The sequence below is a fragment of the Macrotis lagotis genome, chromosome 2, assembly GCF_037893015.1.
Source record: "Macrotis lagotis isolate mMagLag1 chromosome 2, bilby.v1.9.chrom.fasta, whole genome shotgun sequence".
Classification (NCBI taxonomy): Eukaryota; Metazoa; Chordata; class Mammalia; order Peramelemorphia; family Peramelidae; genus Macrotis; species Macrotis lagotis.
In genome coordinates this window covers 26,392,576-26,417,457 of record NC_133659.1, presented here as the reverse complement: position 1 = coordinate 26,417,457, position 24,882 = coordinate 26,392,576, and the positions used below count along the sequence as shown (strand labels likewise).

The 24,882-nt window shown below is 41.4% G+C and overlaps 1 protein-coding gene across 6 annotated transcripts in view; it reads left to right on the top strand.

Moving 5' to 3' along the window:
* The window catches only part of ZFYVE9 (zinc finger FYVE-type containing 9), a 200,040-nt gene that overhangs the window by 117,308 nt on the left and 57,850 nt on the right, over positions 1 to 24,882 (top strand). For 5 of the 6 annotated variants that reach the window (XM_074221441.1, XM_074221443.1, XM_074221442.1 and 2 more), the window contains 6 exons: positions 14,513 to 14,612; positions 17,170 to 17,346; positions 18,839 to 19,008; positions 20,056 to 20,176; positions 21,496 to 21,618; positions 24,352 to 24,507. In XM_074221441.1, the coding sequence (XP_074077542.1) occupies positions 14,513 to 14,612; positions 17,170 to 17,346; positions 18,839 to 19,008; positions 20,056 to 20,176; positions 21,496 to 21,618; positions 24,352 to 24,507 (847 nt within the window). The remainder of the gene's footprint in view (positions 1 to 14,512; positions 14,613 to 17,169; positions 17,347 to 18,838; positions 19,009 to 20,055; positions 20,177 to 21,495; positions 21,619 to 24,351; positions 24,508 to 24,882) is intronic. The other variant, XM_074221445.1, reaches the window with a different exon arrangement.

Genomic DNA, 24,882 nt, shown 5'->3' with positions numbered 1-24,882 from the left:
GCCCAGCATTCACCTGGCCCTATGGTCCTGGACAGGCCATCCAATCCCAGCCCCTTGCAAGAAGTAAAAAAGAAAATGTTATATTTGGCCATTCTCCCCCCATGGTCCATCCTCTCCTCCATCACTCAAATCTCCCCCCTTCCCCCATCCCCCTTCTCTCCTTCTTACTCTAGATGTCTATACCCATTGAGTATATATGTTGTTTCCTCTCCTAGCCACCTCTGATGAGAGTGAAGTTTCCCTCATTCTCCCTTGTCTTCCCCCCTTCCATATCATTGCAGTAGCTCATTGTAATAAAAAAATCCATTATTATATGAAATATCTTAACCTATTCCACCTCTCCTTTTTCTTTCTCCCATTACATTTCCCTTTTAGTCAGTGACTACATTTTTACAGCACATTATATTTTCAAATTCAGCTCTCTCCTGTGCTTCATCTATAAAAACTCCTTCTACCTGCACTATTAAATGAGAAGGTTCATATGAGTATTATCAGTATCATTTTTCTTTGCAGGAATACATGCAGTTCATCATCATTAAGTCCTTCATATTTTCCCCTTCTCCTCCACTCTCTATGCTTCACCTGAGTCCTGTATTTGAAGATCAAACTTTCTGTTCAGCTCTGGCCATTCCAACAGGAACATTTGAAATTCCCCTGGTTCATTAAAAGTCCATCTTTTTCCCTGGAAGAGGACATTCAGTTTTGCTGGGTAGTTGATTCTTGGTTGCATTTCAAGCTCTTTTGCCTTCCATAATATTATATTCCAAGCCTTATGAGCTTTTAATGTAGTTGCTACTAAGTCCTGTATAATCCTGATTGCAGCTCCACGATATTTGAATTGTGTCCTTCTGGTTGCTTGTAATATTTTCTCTTTGACTTGGGAGTTCTGGAACTTGGCTATAATATTCCTGGGGGTTGGGTTTTTTTCTTTTTTTGGATCTCTTTCTCAGGGAGAAAGGGTAGATTCTCTCAATTTCTTTTTTTGCCTTATGCTTCTAGGATATCTGGGCAATTTCCCTGTAGTAATTCTTTGAAAATGATGTCAAGGCTCTTTTCCTGATCATGACTTTCAGGTATTTCAATAATTTTAAATTTATCTTTCCTGAATATGTTTTCCATATCAGTTGTTTTTTCAATGAGATGATTCACATTTTCTTCTAATTTTTCATTCTTTTGGTTTTGAAGTATTGCATCTTGATTTTTCATAAAATCAGCAGCCTCCCTCAGTTCCAACATACATCTGAATGATTTGTTTTCCTCAGAGAGCTTTCTTATCTCTTTTTCCATCTGGCCAGTTCTCCTTTTTAAAGCATTCTTCTCCTCAATAACTTTTTGAACTGTTTTATCCATATGACCTATGCTGGTTTTTTAACATGTTTTTTCTTCAGTGTTTTTTTTTTTTTTGATCTCCTTGACTAAGCTGCTGATTTTCTAGAAAAGAGTGTCAGCATTAGCAAAGTGAAATGTTGTGAAACTCTAGCAGTCAGTCTTGGACCTAGAAAAAAGACAAGAGAATATCCTTACTTTCTCTCTTTGGTGGAGTGATGGAGAATTCTGTGAGTGGGATCTTGCTTCTTGTTTTCAACAGATGTGATGCCAATGAGATTTTTTTTTAATGGATTATGTTTCTCACAAGAGAAAGTTTATTTTCTACTTCTTCTCCTCTCTTTCAGCAAATCTTCAAAGTGCAAGGAATAACTACCACTTCAGTTTTAAGTCAATGATCTAAATGTTGCCAGAGAGAGGCACAGCTCTAGAGCAGAAACTGAATTGGAAGTGCACAGGCTACAAGGGCTGGTGGGGTGCCCCAAGGATCAGGGTCTGGAAAGGACTTAGCAATAGGATCAGGGGTGAGGACATTTTAGACAAGAGCAGAGAACCTCTGGCCTTGGCTATATCAAAGGTGTGTGGGTTGTAGGGGGTGGTGGAAGACCCCAGAGGTCAGGGAAAGTCCAGGGAAATGACACTGAAGGAGAGGAATGATTAATTTGGGAGTCCATGGTGAGAACCAGGTTAGGAGGGGAAGTTATTTTCTCTTTCCAGATCCTAGTTTCCCATGAGCAAGTTACTTTCCTTTTGGGATTCTGTTTTTTCATTTTTATAAGATCATCACATCAACTTATCTCCACACCCTCTAAGTACATAAGTATAACTGTCCTAATAGAAAAATAGTTCTCAAGAATTACAAATATTATTTTCCTTTATAGGAATGTTATCAGTTTAAACTTACTGAATAACATGGTTTGGTTTGGTTTTTCTTTCTTATTTATCTTTTTTTTTATCTCTTGAGTCTTGTATTTGAAGATCAAGTTTTTTTTTTTTTAATCAGGAAACTTTGGAAATCCCCTGTTTCTTTGAATATCCATCTCTCCCCCTGAAAGATTAAGCTCAATTTTGCTGGGTTGTTGATTCTTGGCTGCAATCCAAACTCCTTTGCCTTCCTAAATATCATATTCCAGGCCCTTCCTTTAATGTTGAATGCATGATCCTGATTGTGGCTCCTTGATATTTGAATTTTTTTCTTTCTGGCTGCTTGCAGCAGTTTCTCCTAGCTGATAATTCTGGAATTTGGCTACATTATTCCTTGGCATTTTCTTTTTTGGGTGCTTTCAAGGACTATTTTGCCCTCTCATTCTAAGATATTAGGGCATTTTTCCTTGATAATTTCCTGCAAGATATTGTCCAGGTTTTTTTTTTTTTTTTGATCCTAGCTTTCAAGGTAGTCTAATAATGAAATTCCCTCTCCTGGATCTAGTTTCTAGGTCATTTGTTTTTCCTATGAGATACTTTACATTTTCTTCAATTTCTTTAGACTTTTGCTTTTGTTTGATGGATTCTTTTTTTGTTTGTTTCTTTTTGCAAGGTAATGGGGTTAAGTGACTTGCCCAAGGCCACACAAGCTAGGTAAATTTTGTCTGAGGCTGAATTTGAACTTGAGTCCTCCTGATTGTAGGACTGGTGCTCTGTCCACTGCACCATACAGTTACCCCTGTTTGATGGATTCTTGATGTCTTATGGACTTCCATTAGCCCAATTCTAATTTTTAAGGATTTATTTTCTGAAGTTAACTTTTTGTATCTCCTTTTCTATTTTACCAGTTCTACTTCTAAAGGTATTGTCTTCTTCAGTGTATTTTTTCCCCATTTGACCAATTCTATAAATTTTTATTCAATCAATTTTTGTTTCCTTTTCCAATTTTTCTGTATAATTCTTCTGTAAAATTCTCACTTCTTTCTCCAATTTTTCTTCTTCCTCTCTTGATTTTTTTAAAAATCCTTTTTGTACTCTTCCAAGAGGACATCTTAGACTTGAGACTATTTTGTAGATGTTTTGCTACTGCTCTCTTCTTCTGAGATGGCATTTTGATCTTTCCTGCCATCATAGTAACTTTCTTTGGTTAGAGCTTTTTTTTTTTTTTGCTCATTTTAAAAAAAGTTGAACTCTGGGGACACTGTTCCAAACTCCTTGTGCTGGAGCCAGGGGTCTGATCACTGGCTTTTCTGCACTGAGACTTCAGTGCTTGTGGCTTGCTTCCTACACTGGAGTAGCCCAATCCAGCCCAATTTCCCCATAGATTCATAAATAGAAATAAATATTTATAAATTTTGCACTGGTGTTGTAGGGCTCATAGTATACGTTCTCTGCAAGGTCTGGGACCCTCACTGCTGACCTGCAAGACCCAGGCATCTTGGTTCCTGATCTGCGCTGTGACTGAAAGCTCCCACTGGCTTCCCTGAACCTTGTCTGCACTGAACTGCCCTCCCCTTATACCCAAGTGAGACAGACCTTTCCTGAAGTTTCTCTAAGATATCTTGAACTGAAAAAATTGTTTCACTCTGTCTTTTTGTAGGTTCTGTTGCTCTATTTAGACTCATTTCTGTATTTTTGTAAAAGAATGGGTTAGACTAGATGAGTGTCCTTGGTTTTTCCTCTTTAAAAATATTTTTGTAGAACCTCTTTGCCTTTAAAAAAAGAAAGAAAGGAGTTAGACTGAAGCTTGAAGTATTTCACTTTTATATACTTCTGACTAAACCTGCTAACTAGCAGATGGACTGATGAAGTGGGAAATGAACACCATTATGCATTTGGAATGCACCTTGTTGAACATGTGTTTTTGTCTATTTTATCCTCTGTAGGGATGCTATTGATTAGGGTACCACTTAATTTGACTGTGATTTCATTTATTTATAGCCACTATTTCCTTTGAAAAATTTTTTTATCCCAGATTCCTCAAAGTCCCTTTTAATCATGATACTCATTTCCACATTTAAAAACAAACACAACATAAAGTGGTTGTCGCACGCATGTTTTAAAGGAAATGTGGATCAAAGGATGATTTAAGTTAATTTTAAAGATAATTCAGGGGCTTATTTTTCCATAGATTCGGGAATAGAAATATTCAGCACATAGTGAATATTTATAAATGCAAATGTTATAATCCTGAGTTATATTTATATGGATCTAAAGTGGCAGTTTTTTTTTTTAAATCAGTTTAGTAGTGGTCAAAGGTAGAACTGAGAGAAATTGCAAAGGTAGTTTTCAACTCAGACTAAGGAAAATCTTTCTTTTCCAGAAATATATATAATGGTCTGGCTCAGGAATTAGTGGATTGATTATCTCTCACTAGAGGTCTTGGTACAAGGACTGTATTACCACTTGGGAGATGTGCCATGAGAGCTTTCTTATCCTAGTACAATCTTGATGATCTTTGCTAGTTTGTGATTCTTTGAAATCCCTAGGCTATTAGAAGTTAGGGGGGTGGCTAGGTGGCACAGTGGATAGAGCACCGGCCCTGGAGTCAGGAGTACCTGGATTCAAATCTGGTCTCAGACACTTAATAATGACCTAGCTGTGTGGCCTTGGGCAAGCCACTTAACCCCATTTGCCTTGCAAAAACTAAAAAAGATAACAAAACAAAGTTAGAAAAACTGAATTCATAACTTTTTTTGATAATTCATATTTTATTTATTTATTTTTCCCAGCTACATGCAATGGTAGTTTTTGACAATCATTTTTTGGTTAAGTTTTGAGATTTATATTTTTCTCCCTCTCTCCTTCTTCTCTCCCTTCCCTTTGACAGATATATTTATACATGTGAATACATATATATATATAAAACCATGTTAAACATAGATCCATATTAATCATCAACATAACTTTCTATACAAATTTCACATGCTTCCATTTATAAACTTGCCTACTTGCTATTCTCTTTACATTGCAAGCAATCTTTTTCTTCTTATGGTGAAGATGAAGGTGATAATGTTTTTCCTTTCTTCTTTTTTTTAAATTTATTTTTTTATTCTCATTTTGTACAAATGTTTTTCTTTACATTAATAAATTATACTTGTTTACAAGTAAACAAAATACCCCTCCCCCCATGAATATAGATAGACTTGCTTGGGCAAAAAAGTAAAGGGGGAAGAAAAAAAATTAAAATAAAAAAATAATAGTAATAATTGTAGGTATGGCCAGGTGGTGCAATGTATGAAGCACCAGCCCTGGAGCCACGAGCACCCGAGTCCATATCCAGCCTTGTAAACCCAATAATCACCCAGCCATGTGATATGCAAGCCACCCGATCCCCACTGCCCTGCAAAAACCAAAAAGAAGAAAAAAAAAAAGACCCAAAATAAAATAAAATAGTAATAATAGTAGGGGTGGCTGGGTGGCAGACAGAGCACTGGCCCTTGAGCCAGGAGCACCTGGGTCCGAATCCGGCCCCAGACACCCAATGATCACCCTGCTATGTAGCCCCAGGCAGGCCACCCAGCCCCACTTGCCCTGCACCCTCCCCCAAATAATAATAACAAAAAATGTGTTTCAGTCTTTGTTCCAACACCATCAACTCTGTCGTGAGTGGATCACATTCTTTATGATAAGTCCATCACCAAAGTTACTTCCATATTTTTCCAACGTTGCCATTGCTGATCGCAACTCCCTCCTTTCTTATTCCTCCACTACCATGTACTCTATTTTCTCTCTCCTTTCACTCTGACTCTGCTGTAGGGTTGCTGAGTGGCACAGCAGACAGATCCCTGGTCCTGGGGCCAAGAAGCCCTGAGCCCCCATACCACCCCTTAGGCCCAGAATCCACCTGGCCCTATGGTCCTGGGCAGGCCATCCAATCCCAGCCCCTTGCAAGAAGTAAAAAAGAAAATGTGTTATATCTGACCACTGTCCCCCCATGGTCCATCCTCTCCTCCTTTATTCACATCCCCACCCCTTCCCCCTGCTCCCCCCTCCTTCTTACTCCAGTTGTCTATACCCCATTGAGTATATATGCTGTTTCCTCTCCTAGCCATCTCTGATGAGAGCAAAGGTTCCCTCATTCCCCCTTGCCTCCCCCCTTCCATATCATTGCAATAGCTCATTGTAATAAAAAAAAATCTTATTATGTGAAATAGCTTGGACTATTCCCCCTCTCCTTTTTCTTTCTCCCATTCCATTTCCCTTTTTTTCTTATTGACTCCATTTTTACACCATATTTTATCTTCGAATTCAGCTTTCTCCTGTGCTTCAACTATAAAAGCTCCTCTACCTGCTCTATTAACTGAGATGGTTCATATGAAGATTATCAGTATCATTTTTCTATACATGCAATTCATCCTCATTAAGTCCCTCATATTTCCTCCCTCTCCTCCAATCTCCATGCTTCACCTGAGTCCTGTATCTGAAGATCAAACCTTCTGTTCAGCTCTGGCCATTCCAAAAGGAACCTTTGAAATTCCCCTGGTTCATTGAAACTCCATCTTTTTCCCTGGAAGAGGACATTCAGCCTTGATGGGTAGTTCATTCTTGGCTGCATTCTAAGCTCTTTTGCCTTCCGGTATATTGTATTCCAAGCCCTACGAGCTTCCAATGTAGCTGCTGCTAAGTCCTGTGTGATCCTGACTGTAGCTCCTCGATATTTGAACTGTGTCCTTCTGGCTGCTTGTAATATTTTCTCTTTGACTTGGGAGTTCTGGAACTTGGCTATAATATTCCTAGGGGTTGGTTTTTGGGGATCTCTTTCTCGGGGGGATTGGTGGATTCTCCCCATTTCTATTTTGCCCTCTGCTTCTAGAATATCAGGGCAATTTTCCTGTAGTAGTTCTTTGAAAATGATGTCAAGGCTCTTTTCCTGATCACGACTTTCAGGTCCAATAATTTTCAAATTATCTTTCCTAAGTCTGTTTTCCATATCAGTTGTTTTTTCAATGAGATATTTCACATTTTCTTCTAATTTTTCATTTTTTTGGTTTTGAAGTATTGATTCCTGATTTCTGGTAAATTCATCAATCTCCCTAAATTCTATTCTTTGTCTGAAGGATTTATTCTCCTCAGAGAGTTTTCTTATCTCTTTTTCCATCTGGCCAATTTTGCTTTTTAAAGCATTCTTCTCCTCAATAACTTTTTGAACTGTTTTATCCATTTGACCTAAGCTGGTTTTTAGCATGGTATTTTCTTCAGCATTTTTTTGGATTTCCTTGACTAAGCTGCTGACTTCATTTTCATGTTTTTCCTGCATCTCTCTCCTTTCTTTTCCCAGTTTTTCTTCCAACTCCCTCATTTGATTTTCAAAGTCTTTTTTGAGCTCTATCATAGCCTGAGCCCAATTTCTGTTTTTCTTGGAGTCTTTAGATGCAGGAGCTTGTGCTTCCTCATCTTCAGACTGAGTATTTTGATCCTTCTTGGGCTCATTTGCAAAATATTTCTCAATGGTCTTCCTCTTGTTTCTTTGCTTGTTCATTTTCCCAGCCTAAGCCTGCTTTTGGGACACTCCCACAAGGATCTCAGTGTGTGAGGCTCTGTCCTCCCTCCTGGTCTGTGAATGACTATAAGCGCCCCCCTCTGCCACGGGCCGAGGTGGGGGGGCATGTTGTTCTATGGGGGTCCCTAGACTGGGATCAGGATCTGAATGTGGTCAGAGCCCCAGAGTTCTGTTCCAGGGGCAGAGGACAGAGCTGGGCAGTCTCTCTCGCTTTTCACTCCCCTCCCTCAGCTCAATGGCTCCACCTGCTTCTGTTTCCGGGTCTAGGCTGCCAAAAGACCCAGCTGCTCCCTGTGTGCCCCGAGGGCTGGGCTCCACATGCTCACTCTGGCAGAGGTCCCCCCCCCGCTGTTCCCCCACTTTGTGCCGTGCTCCTGGGGTGCAGCTCAGGAGACTCCCCCACTGCTGTGAGCCGAGACTCCCAGCACCCTGGGCCTGCCTCCGGGAGGCTGAAGTTCTTTCACTCTGGCAGGCCACCCCTCTGGCGGGCTGCCCCTCTGGCCCCGGGGAGCAGAGCCTTTCTGCTCTTTTCCAGGTTACCTTGAGTAGGAGAACTGCCTCACTGGGTCCCTTTGTGGGTTCTGTCTCTCGAAAATTTAGTTAGAGTCCTTAGTTTATGAGTTTTTATCAGAGAGCTCCTAAGACTTGATCCTTTCATGTCCAAATTCATAACTTCTTAGACTGACCCAGGTTATGATGGAAGAAGTGTGTTGTGTCCATTCAAGGTTTTACTGTCCTTTGTCTCATGAGATCATTTTAGCATACGGTTCAGGGAAATATTTTTAAGAAGGATGGGGACAAGAAAGGACTCATCCTGAGGATGACCAAGTTTATGAAAGCCCTGAAGACTTATCTTATTAAGATCATTTAGAGGTGATAAGCTAGCAACAGACTTAAGGGAATGTGCTAAATTATCATTTAAATGTGAGGTATTAGACTTGTTTTTATTCACAGGATAGGTGGGGGATATTCCAGAGATTTGACCTGAAGCTTGATGTAAAGAAATTTTTCATAACTATTAGAGCATTTCCAAAGTGACCAGGGCTGCTTGCCTCCAAGAAGTCTTCAAACAAAGTTTGGATGTATTTGAATGGAAAGGGGGCTACTGAGACTCTTCCCAATATCTATGTTTGCGTGACATCGATTTTCTCAAGACATGTATGTAATTTCTGGTGTTTGCCAACTTCATCAGTCTCTGGTGCTGCAAGGAAGAGTAGCTTTGTAGACTTCATTTTTTCCAGGGCTGAATGAAATAGTCCCCCCATGCCTGGAACTCTCCATCCTCATTCCCACCTCCCCCAACTTCCCTTGTTTTCTTCTTAATCTCAGTTCAAGTTCCATTTTCTGCTAGAAAGCTTTCCCAGTCTTCCTTCATCTTGGGACCTTCTTCTGAGACCTTCCTCCACTGATCCTGTCTCCATCTTATTTGTACATAAGCACATTTGTACTGTCTTCCCCATTTAACTATGAGCATCTGGAGAGTAGGTATTTTTCCCTTTGTTGGTATTTTTTATGCTTAGCACAACATCTGTTGTAGAGTGGATGCTTAATAGAGGTTTGTTAGCTGATTGATTGAGAATATGCCTTTTTTCTTAGAAAATTTATTTATGTATTTATTTATTTATTAGGTTTTTGCACAGCAATGGGGTTAAGTGGCTTGCCCAAGGCCACACAGCTAGGTCATTATTAAGTGTCTGAGGCCAAATTTGAACTCAATTCCTCCTGACTCCTGGGCAGGTGCTCTATCCACTGTGCCACCTAGCCACCCCATTAGAAAATTTAGGAACTGATGAGGTGATACGTGGGCCAGTCCACAGTTAGGAGCATTGGTCAGTCTTTGTACGACCAATAGCAGATTCTTTTTGTAAGCAATTGAAGTCATTGTATTTTTCTTTAAAATGTGAATTAACATCAAGAAGCTTGATAGTCTGCCTGGATTGGATTTGGTGGTGGAGCTTATTACTGACTGTAATGCAACTGTTATAATGTATATTATCAGATCCTCTCATATCATTAGAAATGAAATAGCAGAATTTTTTTTTCTGTGAGAAAAGGAGATTACAGGAAGTCTATCAAGATGATCACATTTGTAATTAGGCACATAAAAGCTAATTGAAGTTGAAAGCTATTTAATTTGAACTTACTATTCTTTACTGCCTTGGAGGGAGCAATCATGTAACTTTCAATGTCTTGTTTTTCAACTTCCTGTGTCTTTAATAGTTTTCTGTATGCTAAAAGGATTCTAAAATTTCCACCCTTTATATCCAGGACCTTGTGTTTTTCTTTTTTTTTTTTCCCCTAAAACATGGATGGCTGTATTTTTCTCCACATACATGACTTGAACTATGTTTTCAAATATCAGAACTTCCAATTATGAAAAATATAACTAAATGTAAGTAGTAGAGGGGTATTCCTTTCTATAGAGTCAATAATCAATGATATCTTTGATGCTGTAAGTTTTACAAAGTACTTTCCTGACCACATGTGAAACAATTTGACTTTGTGGACAGAACACTAGATGTAACATCAGAGAACATGGATTTGAATTCTGATTTTGTTTCTTAATACCCATATCTCTTCTGGATCCAAGATGGCAGAGTGAGGCAGGAACTCACCTGAGCCTTCCCAATTTCCCCTCCAAAAATCTTTTCAAGAGTACCTTAGGGGGTGGCTAGGTGGCGTAATGGATAGAGCACTAGGCCTAGAGTCAGGAGTACCTGAGTTCAAATCTGGCCTGAGACACATAATAATTACCTAGCTGTGTGGCCTTGGGTAAGTCAGTTAACCCCATTTGCCTTGCAAAAATCTAAAAAAAAATGCCTTAGAACCAATTTTGTAATAGTGAAGCAAATTTCCAGTCCAAGGAAAGGCTTAGCAGGAAAGGTCTATCTCACTGGAATGGGAAGGAAATGCAATAGGTTATACCTCAGGGAGACTGTAATGAGGTTTCATCCTCATCTCTTTCCCCCCCTCCCCCCAAGTGCAAACCAGCATCTAGACCCCAGGCCTGGCACAAGAAGCTTAGAATAGTGCCTTCTCTACTCCAGGAATAGGACCCAATTTACATAAAGTCAAAAGATCACAAAATTGGCATTAAAATGAACAATAAAAAAAAGTACCTGATCATAGAAAGTTCTATGGTTACAGGGAAGATCAAGGCACAAACTTAGAAAAAGACAACAAATGCCTCAAAGAAAAATGTGAATTGGTCTTAGACCAAAAAAAAAAAAAGGAACTCCTGAAAGAACTCGAAAATGATTTTAAAAATCAAATAAGAGAGGAAAAGAGAAAAAAGTAATGAAGCATGAAAAAAAGAGTAAACAGCTTAGTAAAAGAAGCCCCCCAAAATGGAAAAATGTATACAAAACTCACCAAAGAAAGTAACACTTTAGAAAGTAGAACTAGGGGGTGGCTAGGTGGTACAGTGGATAGAGCACTGGCCCTGGAGTCAGGAGTACCTGAGTTCAAATCCGGCCTCAGACACTTAAAAATTACCTAGCTGTGTGGCCTTGGGCAAACCACTTAATCCTGTTTGCCTTGCAAAAACCTTAAAAAAAATAGAACTAGGGGCATCTAGGTGGCATTGTGGATAAAGCACCAGCCCTGGAGTCAGGAGGACCCAAATTCAACTCTGTCTTCAGACACTTAATACTTACTTGACCCTGTGACCTTATGCAAATCACTTAACCCTGTTGCCTTACAAAAAATTAGAAAAAGAAAAAATAGAACTGACCAAATGGAAAAAGGAAGCACAAAAATCTCAATGAAGAAAATTGTTCCTTAAAAATTAGAATTAGGCAAGTGAAAGTTAATGACTCATGAAACATCAATAAATGACCAGGTAAAATATGAAAATATGAAAAAAACAGAAGAAAATGTGAAATTCCTTATTGGAAAAACAATTGACTTGGAAAATAGATCCATGAGAAATAATTTAACAATTATTAGACTACTCAAAGGCCATGAATAAAAAATAGCCTTGGACATTGTATTTCAACAAATCATCAAGGAAATCGGTTGTGATATCCTAGAACTAGAGGGTATAATAGAAATTGAAAGAATCCAGTAATCACCTCCTCCTGAAAGAAATCCCTGAATGAAAATTCTCAGGAGAATTATAACCAAATTCCAGAGCTCCAGGCCAAGGAGAAAATACTACAAGTAGCCAGAAAGAAACAAATTAACAAAGAGCCACAATCAGGATTACACATGATTTAGCAGCTTCATGAAGAGACCAAATAGTTTGGAGTTTGCCAATTTTGGAAGGCAAAGGATTTAGGATTATAACCAAGAATTGCCCACCCAACAAAACTGAGTGCAATTCTTTAGGGGAAAAAATAGATATTTAATGAAATAGAGGACTTTCAAGCTTTCCTTATGAAAAGACCAGGACAGAACAAAAATTTGATCTTTCAAATACAAGACTCAAAAGAAGAATAAAAAGGTAAATGGGAAAGAAGAAACATAAGAAACAAACATAAACTCTATATTCCTACATGGGAAGATACTATTAGTAAATCTTATGAATTTTATTACTATTTGGGCAATTAGGAATATACTTACACTTACTCATAGTCTTGGCCTCTTTTTTCTACCTCTGTCACATGAGCTCTGAACTGTGAAATCAGAGTCAGTTTCTCTATCTACCTTGGTTAATTATTAGATAATAAAAGCATTATCCTAATTTTATAGATAAGAAACCTGTTTCCAGAGAGATGACAGGATTTACGCAAGGTCCATTCAGTGAAATTTAACAGACATTCTTTGGATGTCTGTTCTGCCCAAGGTAATGTAATTGGAACCTCTGTCTACTGATCATATCATTAGTATGGGAGCCAAGATTTGAATAGAGGAAAGACCCTGGAGGTGATCTTATTCAACCTTGTTATTTCATATTTGAGGTAGCTGGTATTCAGAGAGGTTATGGTTTCCCCAATTGGTTAAAACTGCCTAATCAGGAAAATATCACCCCCCCCCCAACAGCATTCACATGTTGTTTCAGGGTTTGCAAGGGCTTTATATTAATTCTTGTCATCCTCATAATGAGATTGGGAGGTAGATTCTATTATTACCCCTGTTTTACAGATGAAGAAACTGAGGCAAAGAGTGGTTAAGTGATTTGTCCAGGATCACTTAACCTGATACAAGATTGAGGTGGATTTTGAATTCAAGTCTTCTGGACTCCAAGTCTAACACTGTATCCATTAGGCCACTGAGCCTCTTTTACTTTGGGTAGGTTTGTGAATCAGCAAAGAAATGTGAGAAATCTGTGGCTGGGGAAAAGAACCTTTTATTAAGTCCCAGCTACTCCTTGACTTTGTACCAGGAATATCTGAATCTCCCCACATGACTTCTCTTTAGGCAGCATCTACCCCTGCTAGCTTCTTTGCATTTGGTCCATTTTTCCTCTACAGATGGATCTATTAGAAACATTTCTTTGCACCTCTTAATAGGTAGTCATTTTGTCGTGTTTGATTTTAAGAAAAAGTCCTGCAGAAACAAGATCACAGACTGTCTTTGTAGACCTTGATCTCAGCTATCTGTGTAGGTACAGAGCACCTGACCCAGAGCTCTGCCCACAGTGGGGGCTTCTTAAATATTGGTGGAATGAAGGACTCTGGCTTGCCCACCCCCCCCCCACGCTCCAAGCTTTAGTGCATACTTTGGCCTGGCTGTTTTAACATAGGATTTGTTTGTCAAACCAAAGTCCAGCACAAGGCAACACAGAAGGCGTGTGCGCACACGCGCGCGCACACACACACACACACACACACACACACACACCCTGCACCCCTACTAAGTCATGTAAGTTGGATTGGGGGAGCAGTCAGCGGCTTGCCCAGTCATTAGCCAGTTGATAATCAAGTTCAGTAAAGGGCAAGTTCCTGCTGATATGGTTTGGGCAGGATGACTTAGGGTCTGAGCTTCTGAGGGCTTACAGTTCAGCACACGAAAAGTGAGGACCTGTAGAACTTACTGTAGCTGTGGGGTCTAAAGGCTGAAAAATTACAAAATTTCCTATCAAATTAGTTATCAGAATTTTTAGTTTCTACCTCCATAATCTCTCTCTCATCTCTTGCATTCCCTGGAACTTGGTTCTGACATTCCTAGACTACTTACTTCACTACCCTCTAGTAGAATGAATATAAGCTTCTTGAAGGCAGTCAGTGTTTTATCCGTGTCTTCCTCTGAGGCATAGGTAATGGAGATTCCTCAGCAGGGTCTTCAAGGAGATTCATAGTCTAGATCACATATGGTCCTGCTGTAAGGAACAACATCTAGTCATCAGAGATTAAAGACCTAAACTCCTTTCTATGTCTTTCGTGTCTGCGTCTGAGTCTCTTTCAGGCTGTCTTTCTCTGTTTATCCCTCTCTATGCCTGTTTCTGTCTTTGTCTCTGTCTCCCTCCTTTTCTCTGTCCCTTTGTCTTTGTCTTTCTCATGATGTGTATACACATACTAACTAACTGGAATGCTGAAGAGAATATGAGAAGCAGAGATCACTTTCCAAGACTATTGGCAAGTCATCCTTTTCAGAAAACATTTTCATTTCTTCTGCTGTTGACACCTGGGATCATCCTAGTCATAGGATTTCAGAGCTGAGCCAACTGATTGATCGCATCATGCTTGGGCTTGACCTCTTGGTTTGAATTTCTTCTTAGGGATTCTAGGGCTTCATTAAAACTTGTGCCCAGCTCCTCATTGTCCTCTCTGCTCTGGGTGATCCTGAGTAATTTGAGTGTCTTCTCTTTGCCAACAGGTGTTCTGTGCTGCATGTTGTAGCCTGAAGTGCAAGTTGCTATATATGGAGAGAAAGGAAGCCAGAGTGTGTGTGATCTGCCATTCCGTGCTCATGAATGGTGAGTGTTAATTAGGAAAAGGCCAAGTCTAGAAGAGAGGACTGGAGAGGCTTTGTGCAGACATGACTGTTTGTTTTTTTCCTCTCCTTTTAGATGTTTATTTAACAAATGATTTCCCTTCTTAAATTGTTTTGAATTTACTTGGGAAAATTGAAATGTGTGTTGAAAACTCAGGATTCCTCTTAGTAATATAATGGTTAAAGGCTAAAACCAGGTAAGTGTTACTAGGCAAAAGACAGAATTGGTTGCATTCACACATCTACTGCTGTATTGAATATTCAAAAATATGTTTGTTTTCCTGTGGAAAGGGAACAGGGGAATGGAAACTTCGTGATTTCCTTTTGAGATGGGGAGGGTATTGCATACAACTGGGTGCTCTTGAGGGCTGCTGCCTAATTTCCTTTGCCAGAGGAAGGGCAAACATATTAATAATGAGAAGCCCTCTTCTTGTTCTTTATTATTTTAAAATAAGTAAATGTTCTAACCTCCAGGAATGAATAGAATATTGGATTTTAAAGGTGCAACCCTTTTAGCATTTAGACTTGTTATAACCAGAATGATGGGGGAATTACATTGTTCCATCACCTAAATATGTGGATGCTTATTGGGTTAAATATAGCTAAGGCAGTCTTCCTTTGTCTTGTGGGCTTGGAAAAGGGACCTACATAAACTTCAATTAAAAACCTGAAGTGTTCTTGTAAAGGGGCACAATACAATTGATCAGAATATAATGTCTTCCCTCCAAAAACCTCCCTGTACTGTTGCCAAAATAAGTCCTAGGAGGTTGGAGTGCTGGTGAGCATGCGGGGCAGGGTCCCCGCCTGTGCCATGGTGTAATGTCCCCCAGAAGCTGGCGTTTCTCTGCTCTGGGCCCCTCCTGCTCTGTCTCTGTCTGCATTACCCACCCATCGTGATGTTTTCTGGTGCTGGCCTGTGACCCGATTGCATGCTAACTTAGTCTGAGCAGTTCTCATCTCCTATGATCCACTCAGTTTCCTTCCACTCCTCAATTCTTCTAACTTTGAGCAGACATTCATCATGTACTCCCCTTTTAGGGGCCATCGATTTTGATTTCACTGCTTCCATTTTCCGTCCCTGGCCCTGGGCCACCGATAGAGCGCTCAGCTTAATTACAGTGCCTGGCACCTCCTTGGCTGTCTAAGGTCCTCTGCCTCAATAGCTGTTTTTGACTTGGCACAGCCCAAGATGAAGGAAATGATAGAGGGTTCATAGGCAAGTCTTTCTTGGTGTTAAGCCAAGGAGGCCCCTCCAGAGGGCATCCTTAGGGTTACCCACATGTCCTGGTTTTTTCAGCATCTCTCCTCTTGCATGGCTTGGCCACGTCTTTTTCTTAATATTTAATTTGGTGCTTTTCAGTGTTCCCTCTCTACTCCATCTCTCCTCCTCCTCCTACCCCTCCTTTTTCCTTTTCTCTTAACCCTATGAGCTTCCCACAGGGCTCTAAGACCCTCCTGGTACTGGCCTGTTGCTCCCGGCTGAAGTAGCTAGCATCGGGGTCTTGTGGCTCCTCACTCTGACACGGAGAGGGGTTTTCGAGTGTGAAGACCCTTCCCAACGTTTGTCATTCTGCCTGTTTCTGCTCATGTGCTGCTGTTCCTGAGGTTTCTAGAACTTAAGCCCTAGAGGGGAAGGGAGACATCCCGGAGCTCTGGTCCTTCCTTGGGAAGCCAGCGAACAGGGCTGAAGCCAGGACCTCCAATATCTCTCACTCCTTTTCTCAGATTAAAGGGAACATACCTGGATTACAGATGAATCGATCCTAATGATGGAGATGGCTGGCAGTTCGATAGCATCTTTAAGTTTACTAAGCACTTTACATACATTTTCTCCCTGGAGTACCTTCATTTCCCTAATGGTCACTTGGAGTATATTCACTTGTAGATACCATGGCCCATTTCATGTTCATTTGTTGGCACTCGTCTGTGCTTGGAGACACAACCAGAATATAGCAGCGGCTATTCATGATCACTCCACACATTACTAGGTGGAGACGTTTGGATACAAAGCTAAACCGGAGCGTCTCTGCAGGGTGTCGGCCTCATCTCTGGCCCTGGAGTTTTTCAGATGAGAACTTTCCACACCCCTCACCCCCACTCCCCACCCCAAAAGAATTGAGAAGTTTATTAGGTTGAAACTGAAAGTCATGCATGTGGGGTTAATTACAGTGTTTAAACCCCCAGCTTTGGAAATTTGGTAGAACATTATATAAACACTTTAAATGTAAAGGAAAGAACAGAACATGTTAACCCACTTTCAAACCTGTAAGCCAGTTCCTTGATGTTTAATTTCCTTTAAAAGGAAATACTATTCCTCTTTGAAAGAAACCATTAAAAATAGAATATAAACTCAGATGGGAAAAAGATTCACAATCACTTCCACTGATACCAGTTTGCCTTGCTGAATTTCTCCTTGGTTGTTTCCTTAATCCCTGGATCCCGAGGAAGAAGGCCTTGCCATGAGGGTTAAGCAGGAGCAGGTCTTGGTCGCCATATTTTGCAATCCATTCACACTGATTGTGTCTGTATTTATACTTTAGCTCAAGCCTGGGAGAACATGCTGAGCGCGTCCAGCCAGAGCCCTAACCCTAACAACCCTGCAGAATACTGTTCTACTATCCCTCCCTTGCAGCAAGCTCAGGCCTCAGGAGCCCTGAGCTCTCCTCCTCCCACTGTGATGGTGCCGGTGGGAGTTTTAAAGCGCCCCGGAGCAGAAGGTAGGGGACCGCCTGTGTGCGCACTCTTCTCTCTCTCTTTCTCTCTCACTTGGTTTTTTTGTCCTTCTCCACATCCCTCTGAGAAGGGGCTGACATGCTTCGGTGGCCCATATTTTTATAAATGCCGCTGGTAGATCCCTTGGGTGGGAGCTAAGTGGAAGAAAAGAATCACGTGGAACCTCCCAGTCCTGTTCTTGAAGTCAGTGTGGGTGTAGAGGATTTCTGTTTAGGATTCCTCTCCTAGTCCTCTCTTTGTGCCCTTCAGAGGAGCTTAGGAAGTGACCTAGAAAAGGACCTCATAGGACCTTCTTCCTGACTAGTCCTATGATGTCTCTTGTTCTTCCTTCAGATTTGTAACAGCATTGAGATGGTCTCAGCACACCTCAAGCTTAGGCTAGCTTTTAAATGGGGGTGGCTCATGACAAGATCAGAACATAGAGGCTCCACTTCAGTTGGGTGATGCGGAGGTCTATAAATTCCTTTGAGCCAACTAAAGGATAATTTGCAAATTCTAAGAGTTACTATTATTAGTAGCAATAGAAAATAGAAGGTATATGTTTCTCTTTAATGCTCTTATTGTTAGAAAAATTGTTTCCTCATAGCCATTATAATTTTTTCTTCCTTTTCTCTAAGGAGTGCCCCCTTCTTTCTAAATAGATCTTTCTGCCCCACTTTGATGATCCAACTTAACTTATCATACTCTTTCCATCTCCCTTTACTGTCAGACCATCACTTGGTGACAATGCCTGTGTTTTTGAGTTTGAGATTTCTTTCTTAAAGATCCCTTTCTTTCATTTGCCACTTTGAGGGTGGGGTAGTAAGGGTTCCTCTTCCCCCAGATTCACTCTTGTTTGACTGTTAATTGGCTTGAAGGTTTTCAGAGTTGGAGAAAAGATACAAATCCCTGCAGAATCAGAAAAAGGGATTCCATGTTACAATGCCTTTTCCTTCTTCGTTTCCAGTTTACCCAAGGAATCTAGATCACTTGCTTGCAAATTCTTGTACCTTTGCTTCCACTTTTTCCATCCTAATCAGTAAAGACCTCTCCAGCATTCTTCCATGCATCTTGTTTTTGCTCTTTTTAATCTCATCCCTTTCCCAGGTATTCAGGTGCCAGGGAGACAAGCTTTTCTTCATTGGAAGCGTTGAAAGTCTGTGGCCATGTTCCTCCTACTCTGAATTCGTTTGCTAGGAGCTTTCTGCATGTACTTATTTTGGATGTAGTCTGGTCTTCCTTAGTTTTTTTTTTTTTTGGTCAACGAAATGTGTCAGCGATTGATTTTATCCCAGGGGAATGTGAGAGGCCCTCATGCGTGTTATACCTTTGAGCTCCTCTGACGAGCTCTTTAAAAGCAGCTGTTTGAGGAATTGTGATTATTCTATTCCAAAGTCAGCGCTACCGATAATGATCTCTGCGTCCCTGGATGGGTGACCCTTTGAGCTCACCCTGCTGTCAGATTGATGCCCTTTTCTATTTTTCTGGCCCCTTAAGTGGCTCAGCCCCGAGAGCAAAGGCGAGTGTGGTTTGCCGACGGGATCTTGCCTAACGGGGAAGTTGCCGATGCAGCCAAATTAACAGTGAGTGGTCCTTCCTCCACGGGAGCCTTGGCTGTGTCTCATGATCCAGCCCAGCCAGTGAGCAGCAGTCCACTGGCAGCAGAGGTAAGAGAACTCATTGGCTTCAGTTCTGTGGCCACTGCTGAATTCAGAATCTCCAAGTTGAAAGGGCATCCCTCCCCTTCCCTCCCAACACCAGCTCCTATGCGAAGACCCCTATGGGGGGGGGGGGGTCAGAAAGCTTCACTGTCCTATTCTCAAATCAGCCCTTAGGCCTCTGGGAAGCAAGAAGAGCATGTTGGAAATCCAAAGCCAACTCTGGTCATGATTCTCCCCCTTCTTACCTGAGGCAAGAGAGACGGCATGAGTCAAAATGGAAAGAGCTCTTTCACTCTGACTTGAGAGACTCAGATCCTAGTTCTCTCCCTAACCACAGTGGGATTTGGGGCAAGTAAGCTTCTCGAGAGTCTCCATTCTCTCATTTGTAGTAAGACTGAAGGGATTGGATGAACCATCTATAAGGACCATTCCTCTTCTAAAAATGCTTCAAACCCGGATGCCATGATAAGACAAAAAATAAAATGAGTGAAATGTTATTTAATTATACAATAAGGGTTGAAGGAGAGATAAGTATCTAAAGTACACTTGTCATATTCTATCTGTAATTCAGTTCAGCGAGTCTTTATTAATAACCTATCCTGTGTGTGTGTGTGTGTGTGTGTGTGTGTGTGTGTGTGTGTCTTTGTGTCTTAAAAATGCACTGTGTTTGGTAGTAGAAATGATAATTTAGGAGAGGAGATAAAACAAGACAGATACACTATAGGTTATACTATGACAAGTGGAAAGGGGAGAGAGGTCTGAGCAGAGGACTAATCTCCATTTCTAAGGCACTCTGTGCTTAGTGAGGAATAGCGCACATTATCCTTCTTTGTTGGTGCTAGACTGGAAGCACAGTGAGGGTAGGGACCATATGTCAACTGAATGTTTCCTCTTCTCCAAGTGCCCCATGTAGGGCTTTGCACTTAGGTTCTTGTTATTCAGGAGGTGTTCAATGAATGTTTGTTGTGTGTTCAAGAAAGACTGTCAGATCCCCCCCCATTGACTCTCCCAAGTCTTGAATTCTCTTTAATGTTATGTACACTTCTTTGGTAGACTGATATTTCTGCATTCTCGGGGAGTATAACTCAGGTGGGAAGTCCTGTTGGGAGTGCAATGAACCTGATTCCTGAAGATGGCCTCCCTCCCATCCTCATTTCTACTGGGGTCAAAGGAGGTGAGTGGCACTAAGGGTTCAATCACTTCCATTTCTACTGGTCTCTAAGGCAACTAAACACAGGAGCCAGGATTCTCCAGTGCCATCAACCCAACCCTACACAGTCCCTGCCCCCTGTGTTCCCCCACATCCCAACTGCTCTCAAAACCTTTTTTTTCTCTTTTGGGTCGATTGGAACACACTTCACTGTATGTATGTATACACACACACACACACATATATATATACTATTAAAATTTAAGTATTTCAAAGTATATCTTATTAGAATTATCGGTACACTTCAGAATACTTTTCTACACTCCCCCTCACCCCCTTTCTTCCATAGGAGGGTGATGACAGTTGACCATAATTGATATTGGGAGTTCTCTCAAACCACCCTAAGTAAAAGAATTCTTGACTTTTGGGGGTCTAAATTATAACAGTAATTAATATTTTACCTTTACTAAAATGTTCTACTGGTGGTTGCCAGCCCTAAAAGAATATTTTTGACAGACAAATCAAATGACCATATTTCTTTGGGTCTTGGAAGGTAGTGTCCTGCTGGGTGGACACATTTTCATTACTTCCTTCCACAACCACAATAAAAGTTTTTGATCCTTTGTTCTTAATAGACTACTAAGTAGAGTTCCTTTTCTCTAGCTATCAGGACTTCTCAGATCAACCAAATTGGACCTAACCTTCATAGTCTGAATGTAGCTTGTGCAGCCCTGTTTTCTTATTATGATAGCTTCCAGCTGAAGGATAGCTCTGACACTCAAAATCTTTGAGGATAATGAAATTTGGAACTTTGAAAAGTATCATTTTATCCATTTAAAATTGTTTTTTATTTATTTAAGGCAGTGGGGTAAAGTGACTTGCCCAAGGTCACACATCTAGATAATTTTGAGTGTCTGAGATTAGATTTGAACTCAAGTCCTTCCTGACTCCAGGGCTGGTGCTCTATCCACTATACCATCTAGCTGCCCCCATTTTATCCATTTTCTGAAGCAAATATTAGAATTACCAGAGCATCTGAGTTGGACCTACTTCCAGAATTGATTTGTGGCTGAATTATTTGAAATGTTGATCTTTGAACATGTATACGAAACTGTTCAGGCTAAGTAATTTCTTGTAAAGGAAGATGAGACTGTCTGGCACAAGCCATTTTGGGGGTAGGAAGTTTAGTAAATTCAAATGCCTTTGTTCCCCCTCTAATTAGCTTAGTTGACTTTTCAGGAGATTCTGGTTGAGCAGATCCACACTTCCATGTGTGGGCCTCCCTTGCCATTCCCCCCCTTCCAGTCTGTTCTCCTTTCATTCTCTCATTCTTTCTCTTGAAGATTATGCTGTGGAGGAGCGCCCTTCCCAAATCTCAGTAATGCAGCAGCTGGAGGATGGTGGCCCTGACCCCCTGGTGTTTGTTTTAAATGCAAATTTGCTGTCAATGGTCAAAATTGTTAATTGTAAGTAGAAGGCTCTTTTTTCAAACATTTCTTAAATTAAAATGAGCTAAGTTTTACAGAACCATTGGTTGTGAATAGAGTGTTCACAATTGTAACTTCTGGAAATCGATATGATTGGTTGGTGTGTAAAGGATCAGGTGATGGGCTGGGGAGGGGGCTGAAAAGGAGATATTGCTAGGCTTGGAGTCATTCACTCACCATGTGCTCTTTGATAAATCCTGTTATGTCCCTGAACTCCACAATTTTCTCATCAGTTGGACAAGGTTTATAATATTGCCACCAAGATGGCTCAGACAACTGTAAGACATTGAAGTTTACAAGGTCCCCTCACCATGTCTCCAAGAATGAGCAAGTGGTTATTAAGCACCAGCTACATGTTAGTCCTCATCATAGGCACCAGAGTGAACGGAGACAGCATTTGTCCTCCAGGAGTTTTTAGAATAAAGACTAAAGAAGGAGTCTGGGATCTGAGGAGAGCCAGGGATGATGCATAGAGCAATGGGTCAGTCAGGGATCAGAGCAAGTAGCTTTAGGGCAGATGGCATGCTCTGAGAAGGGTCCGGTTTCCTGCTGTTTAGTTGACCAGGATGTGAAGCATGTCTGGGACAACAGAGTTGCTGTTCCCAGTGGGAAGACCCTGGGACCCTGGCAAGATGGATGTGGAGTGTCTGTCTTGGCAGCTGTCTATTTGGACAGTAGAGATATGATCACATTTGACCAAAACTTTGAGGCTGTGAGGCGCCCCATATCCCACAGATATCAGAGTGGTTTTTGGTTCAAACACTGCTCTCTTTACATCATGTTCTGCCTCATAGAGCTGCAGGAAGTAAACTGACTAAAGCCATCAGGACCCCCACCAGGGCAGCTCAGTGTTCACTCAGGAATACCACAGTCTTTTCTCCCAATTCTGCCAGGTGGACTGGAGGGCTATCTCAGGGGTACAGAGGGACGTTTGGAGGCCATAACTAGCAATGGTCAATGCCAGGCCTGCAGCTGGGGCTGGTTCTGGGGGCTCAAGCCTACATGAGCTGCAGCAGCCTGGAATTGTGCTTTCTGTTCCCCAGGCTTGGATTGGGGGGGGGGGGGAGGTGAGAGTAAGAGTTCTGGGAGCCCTGAGTCCAGTCCTTGGCTCCTACTACTGTTTTGGCCCTGGTAGCTATAGAAACCGCTTGGCATTGCCTTGGAGCCATCAGAGTTCATCAGACGCCTCCAGCTGGCCCAGCAGCCTCTCCTGCCTGCTCCAAGTTTAGGTTTCAGAGGTAGAAGGGAACCCCATTTTTGATCACGAAGGGTACTCAGTCCTTGAGAAGTGACTTCTCCAAGGCCATCCATGGGGGAAGAGTTCCCAAGTTGAACTCAGGGCTTTTCTGCTGCATGACAGATCCTCATTTTTCATCCAAGCCCTGAGTGACTTCTTCAAATGACATAATATTTTTGGTTTTGTTTCTCCATGCTTGACTCAGTGTGTCATCTCACTCTCAGGAAGTAGCTGGCAGAGAACTCCTTTGAGTCACTTAGCCTATATTGAAAGAATTTGGGAATGTGGGATTTGAATACTTAGTTCAAAGATAAAATTGCTATCTTTCCCCTGAGAAGAGTCCAGTGTTTTTACTTGTAACTACTTTATGTGGACATTCTCACAGAGAGGACAGAAATGGGGCCTATTTCTTTTTTGTTAATCTTAGTTTGGGAGCCCCATTTTGCTGGGGTGATCTGTTAAAAATAATGAGTTGGGGAGACTAGGTGGCATAGTGGATAAAGCACTGGCCTTGAAGTCAGGAGTACCTGGGTTCAAATCCGGTCTCAGACACTTAATAATTACCTAGCTGTGTGGCCTTGGGCAAGCCACTTAACCCCATTTGCCTTGCAAAAAAAAAAAAAAACCCTAAAAAAAAATAAAAATGAGTCATGAAAAATAACTTTTGAATCTTAGGCTACGTGTATTCATATAATATTCGTAGACTAAAAGTGAGCCAGTAGTATTGAATTGTGGTCATAACAAGTGTTCTTGAATAAATACAGAACTTTTTTGCAGGCTCACCAAAGTGGCTTCCTTCCCATAAGGCCATAGTAATAAAGCCAGCTTCTATATGAATAATATTGATTAAATCATTATTGCTTCTAGGAAAGTAGCTTCTCCTAGGAGAACAATGTCCCATATATGTGGCATTGTGTGAATTCTTGCCTTAGGCTTCAGCTACATCTGCTTGGCCCCTGTAGGCAGAACGAGAGACTGTGGGGGCTGTGGCTCAGTAGTGCCTAGACACTTAATCCCCGCCCCCCCCCCCCAGCCTGGATTTGGGCCCAGATGGAATGGCTTTCCCATTTGGTAGGCACCAGGTTAAGTTTGGGGGCCTACTTCTGACTATGGCTATGCAGAATCCTGCCTTCATCTACAAAGTGACTCAGATGCTCTCCAAGATTCCCAGCCCCCTCCCCCAAAGATTCTGGGGTCTGCATTTATTTCCTTCTAGTAAATTTTTTTAGAGCTTTCTTGGCTCCTTTTCAGCAGTCTCTGATCTTTCCAAGAGTCAGCAGGCTGGATCCCGGATGCCTATTCTGATAGTGCTGTAGAGACTATCATGACAGGATCTGTCCTCTAGAGCAGAAACCATGGAGCCATTCCCATTTCTGCCTCCCTGCCCCTGTGTTTGGGCCTGGGGACCCAGGGAGGGGAGGGAGGGAGAGAGGGAAAGCTTAGATCTCTTGCTGACATTCTCATTCCATCCATAGATGTGAACAGAAAATGTTGGTGCTTCACTACAAAGGGTATGCACGCTGTGGGACAATCAGAAGTTGTGATCCTTCTTCAGTGTTTGCCTGATGAGAAATGTCTGCCCAAGGACATCTTCAGTCACTTTGTACAGCTCTATCGTGATGCATTGGCAGGTAGGCATGACCCTACGCTGGGCCTTGGGGAGGTGAGGCAAACCGATCCATGGAGACTGTAAACAGGGACCTTAGAGGCTGAGGAGTTGCTTGAATGTTCAAGCTGGACAGCAAGTCTGTGTTGGATGTGACTTGATTTTGCTTCCTAATATTAGCGCCTGATCTCCAGTGGTGGTCATTCTTTTTATTGCTGAGCTGGCATTTTCATTTGAAATCCCGTTCCCGGCCTGTTTTAGTTCTTAAAAAGAACTTAGAAAATAGTTAAAATTTGTTTTGCTTAATCTAGTCTAAAAAGGATTCTTTCTTTTTTCTTTTTGGCAAGGCAGTGGGGTTAAGTGACTTGCCCAAGGTCACACAGTTAAGTAAGTATTAAGT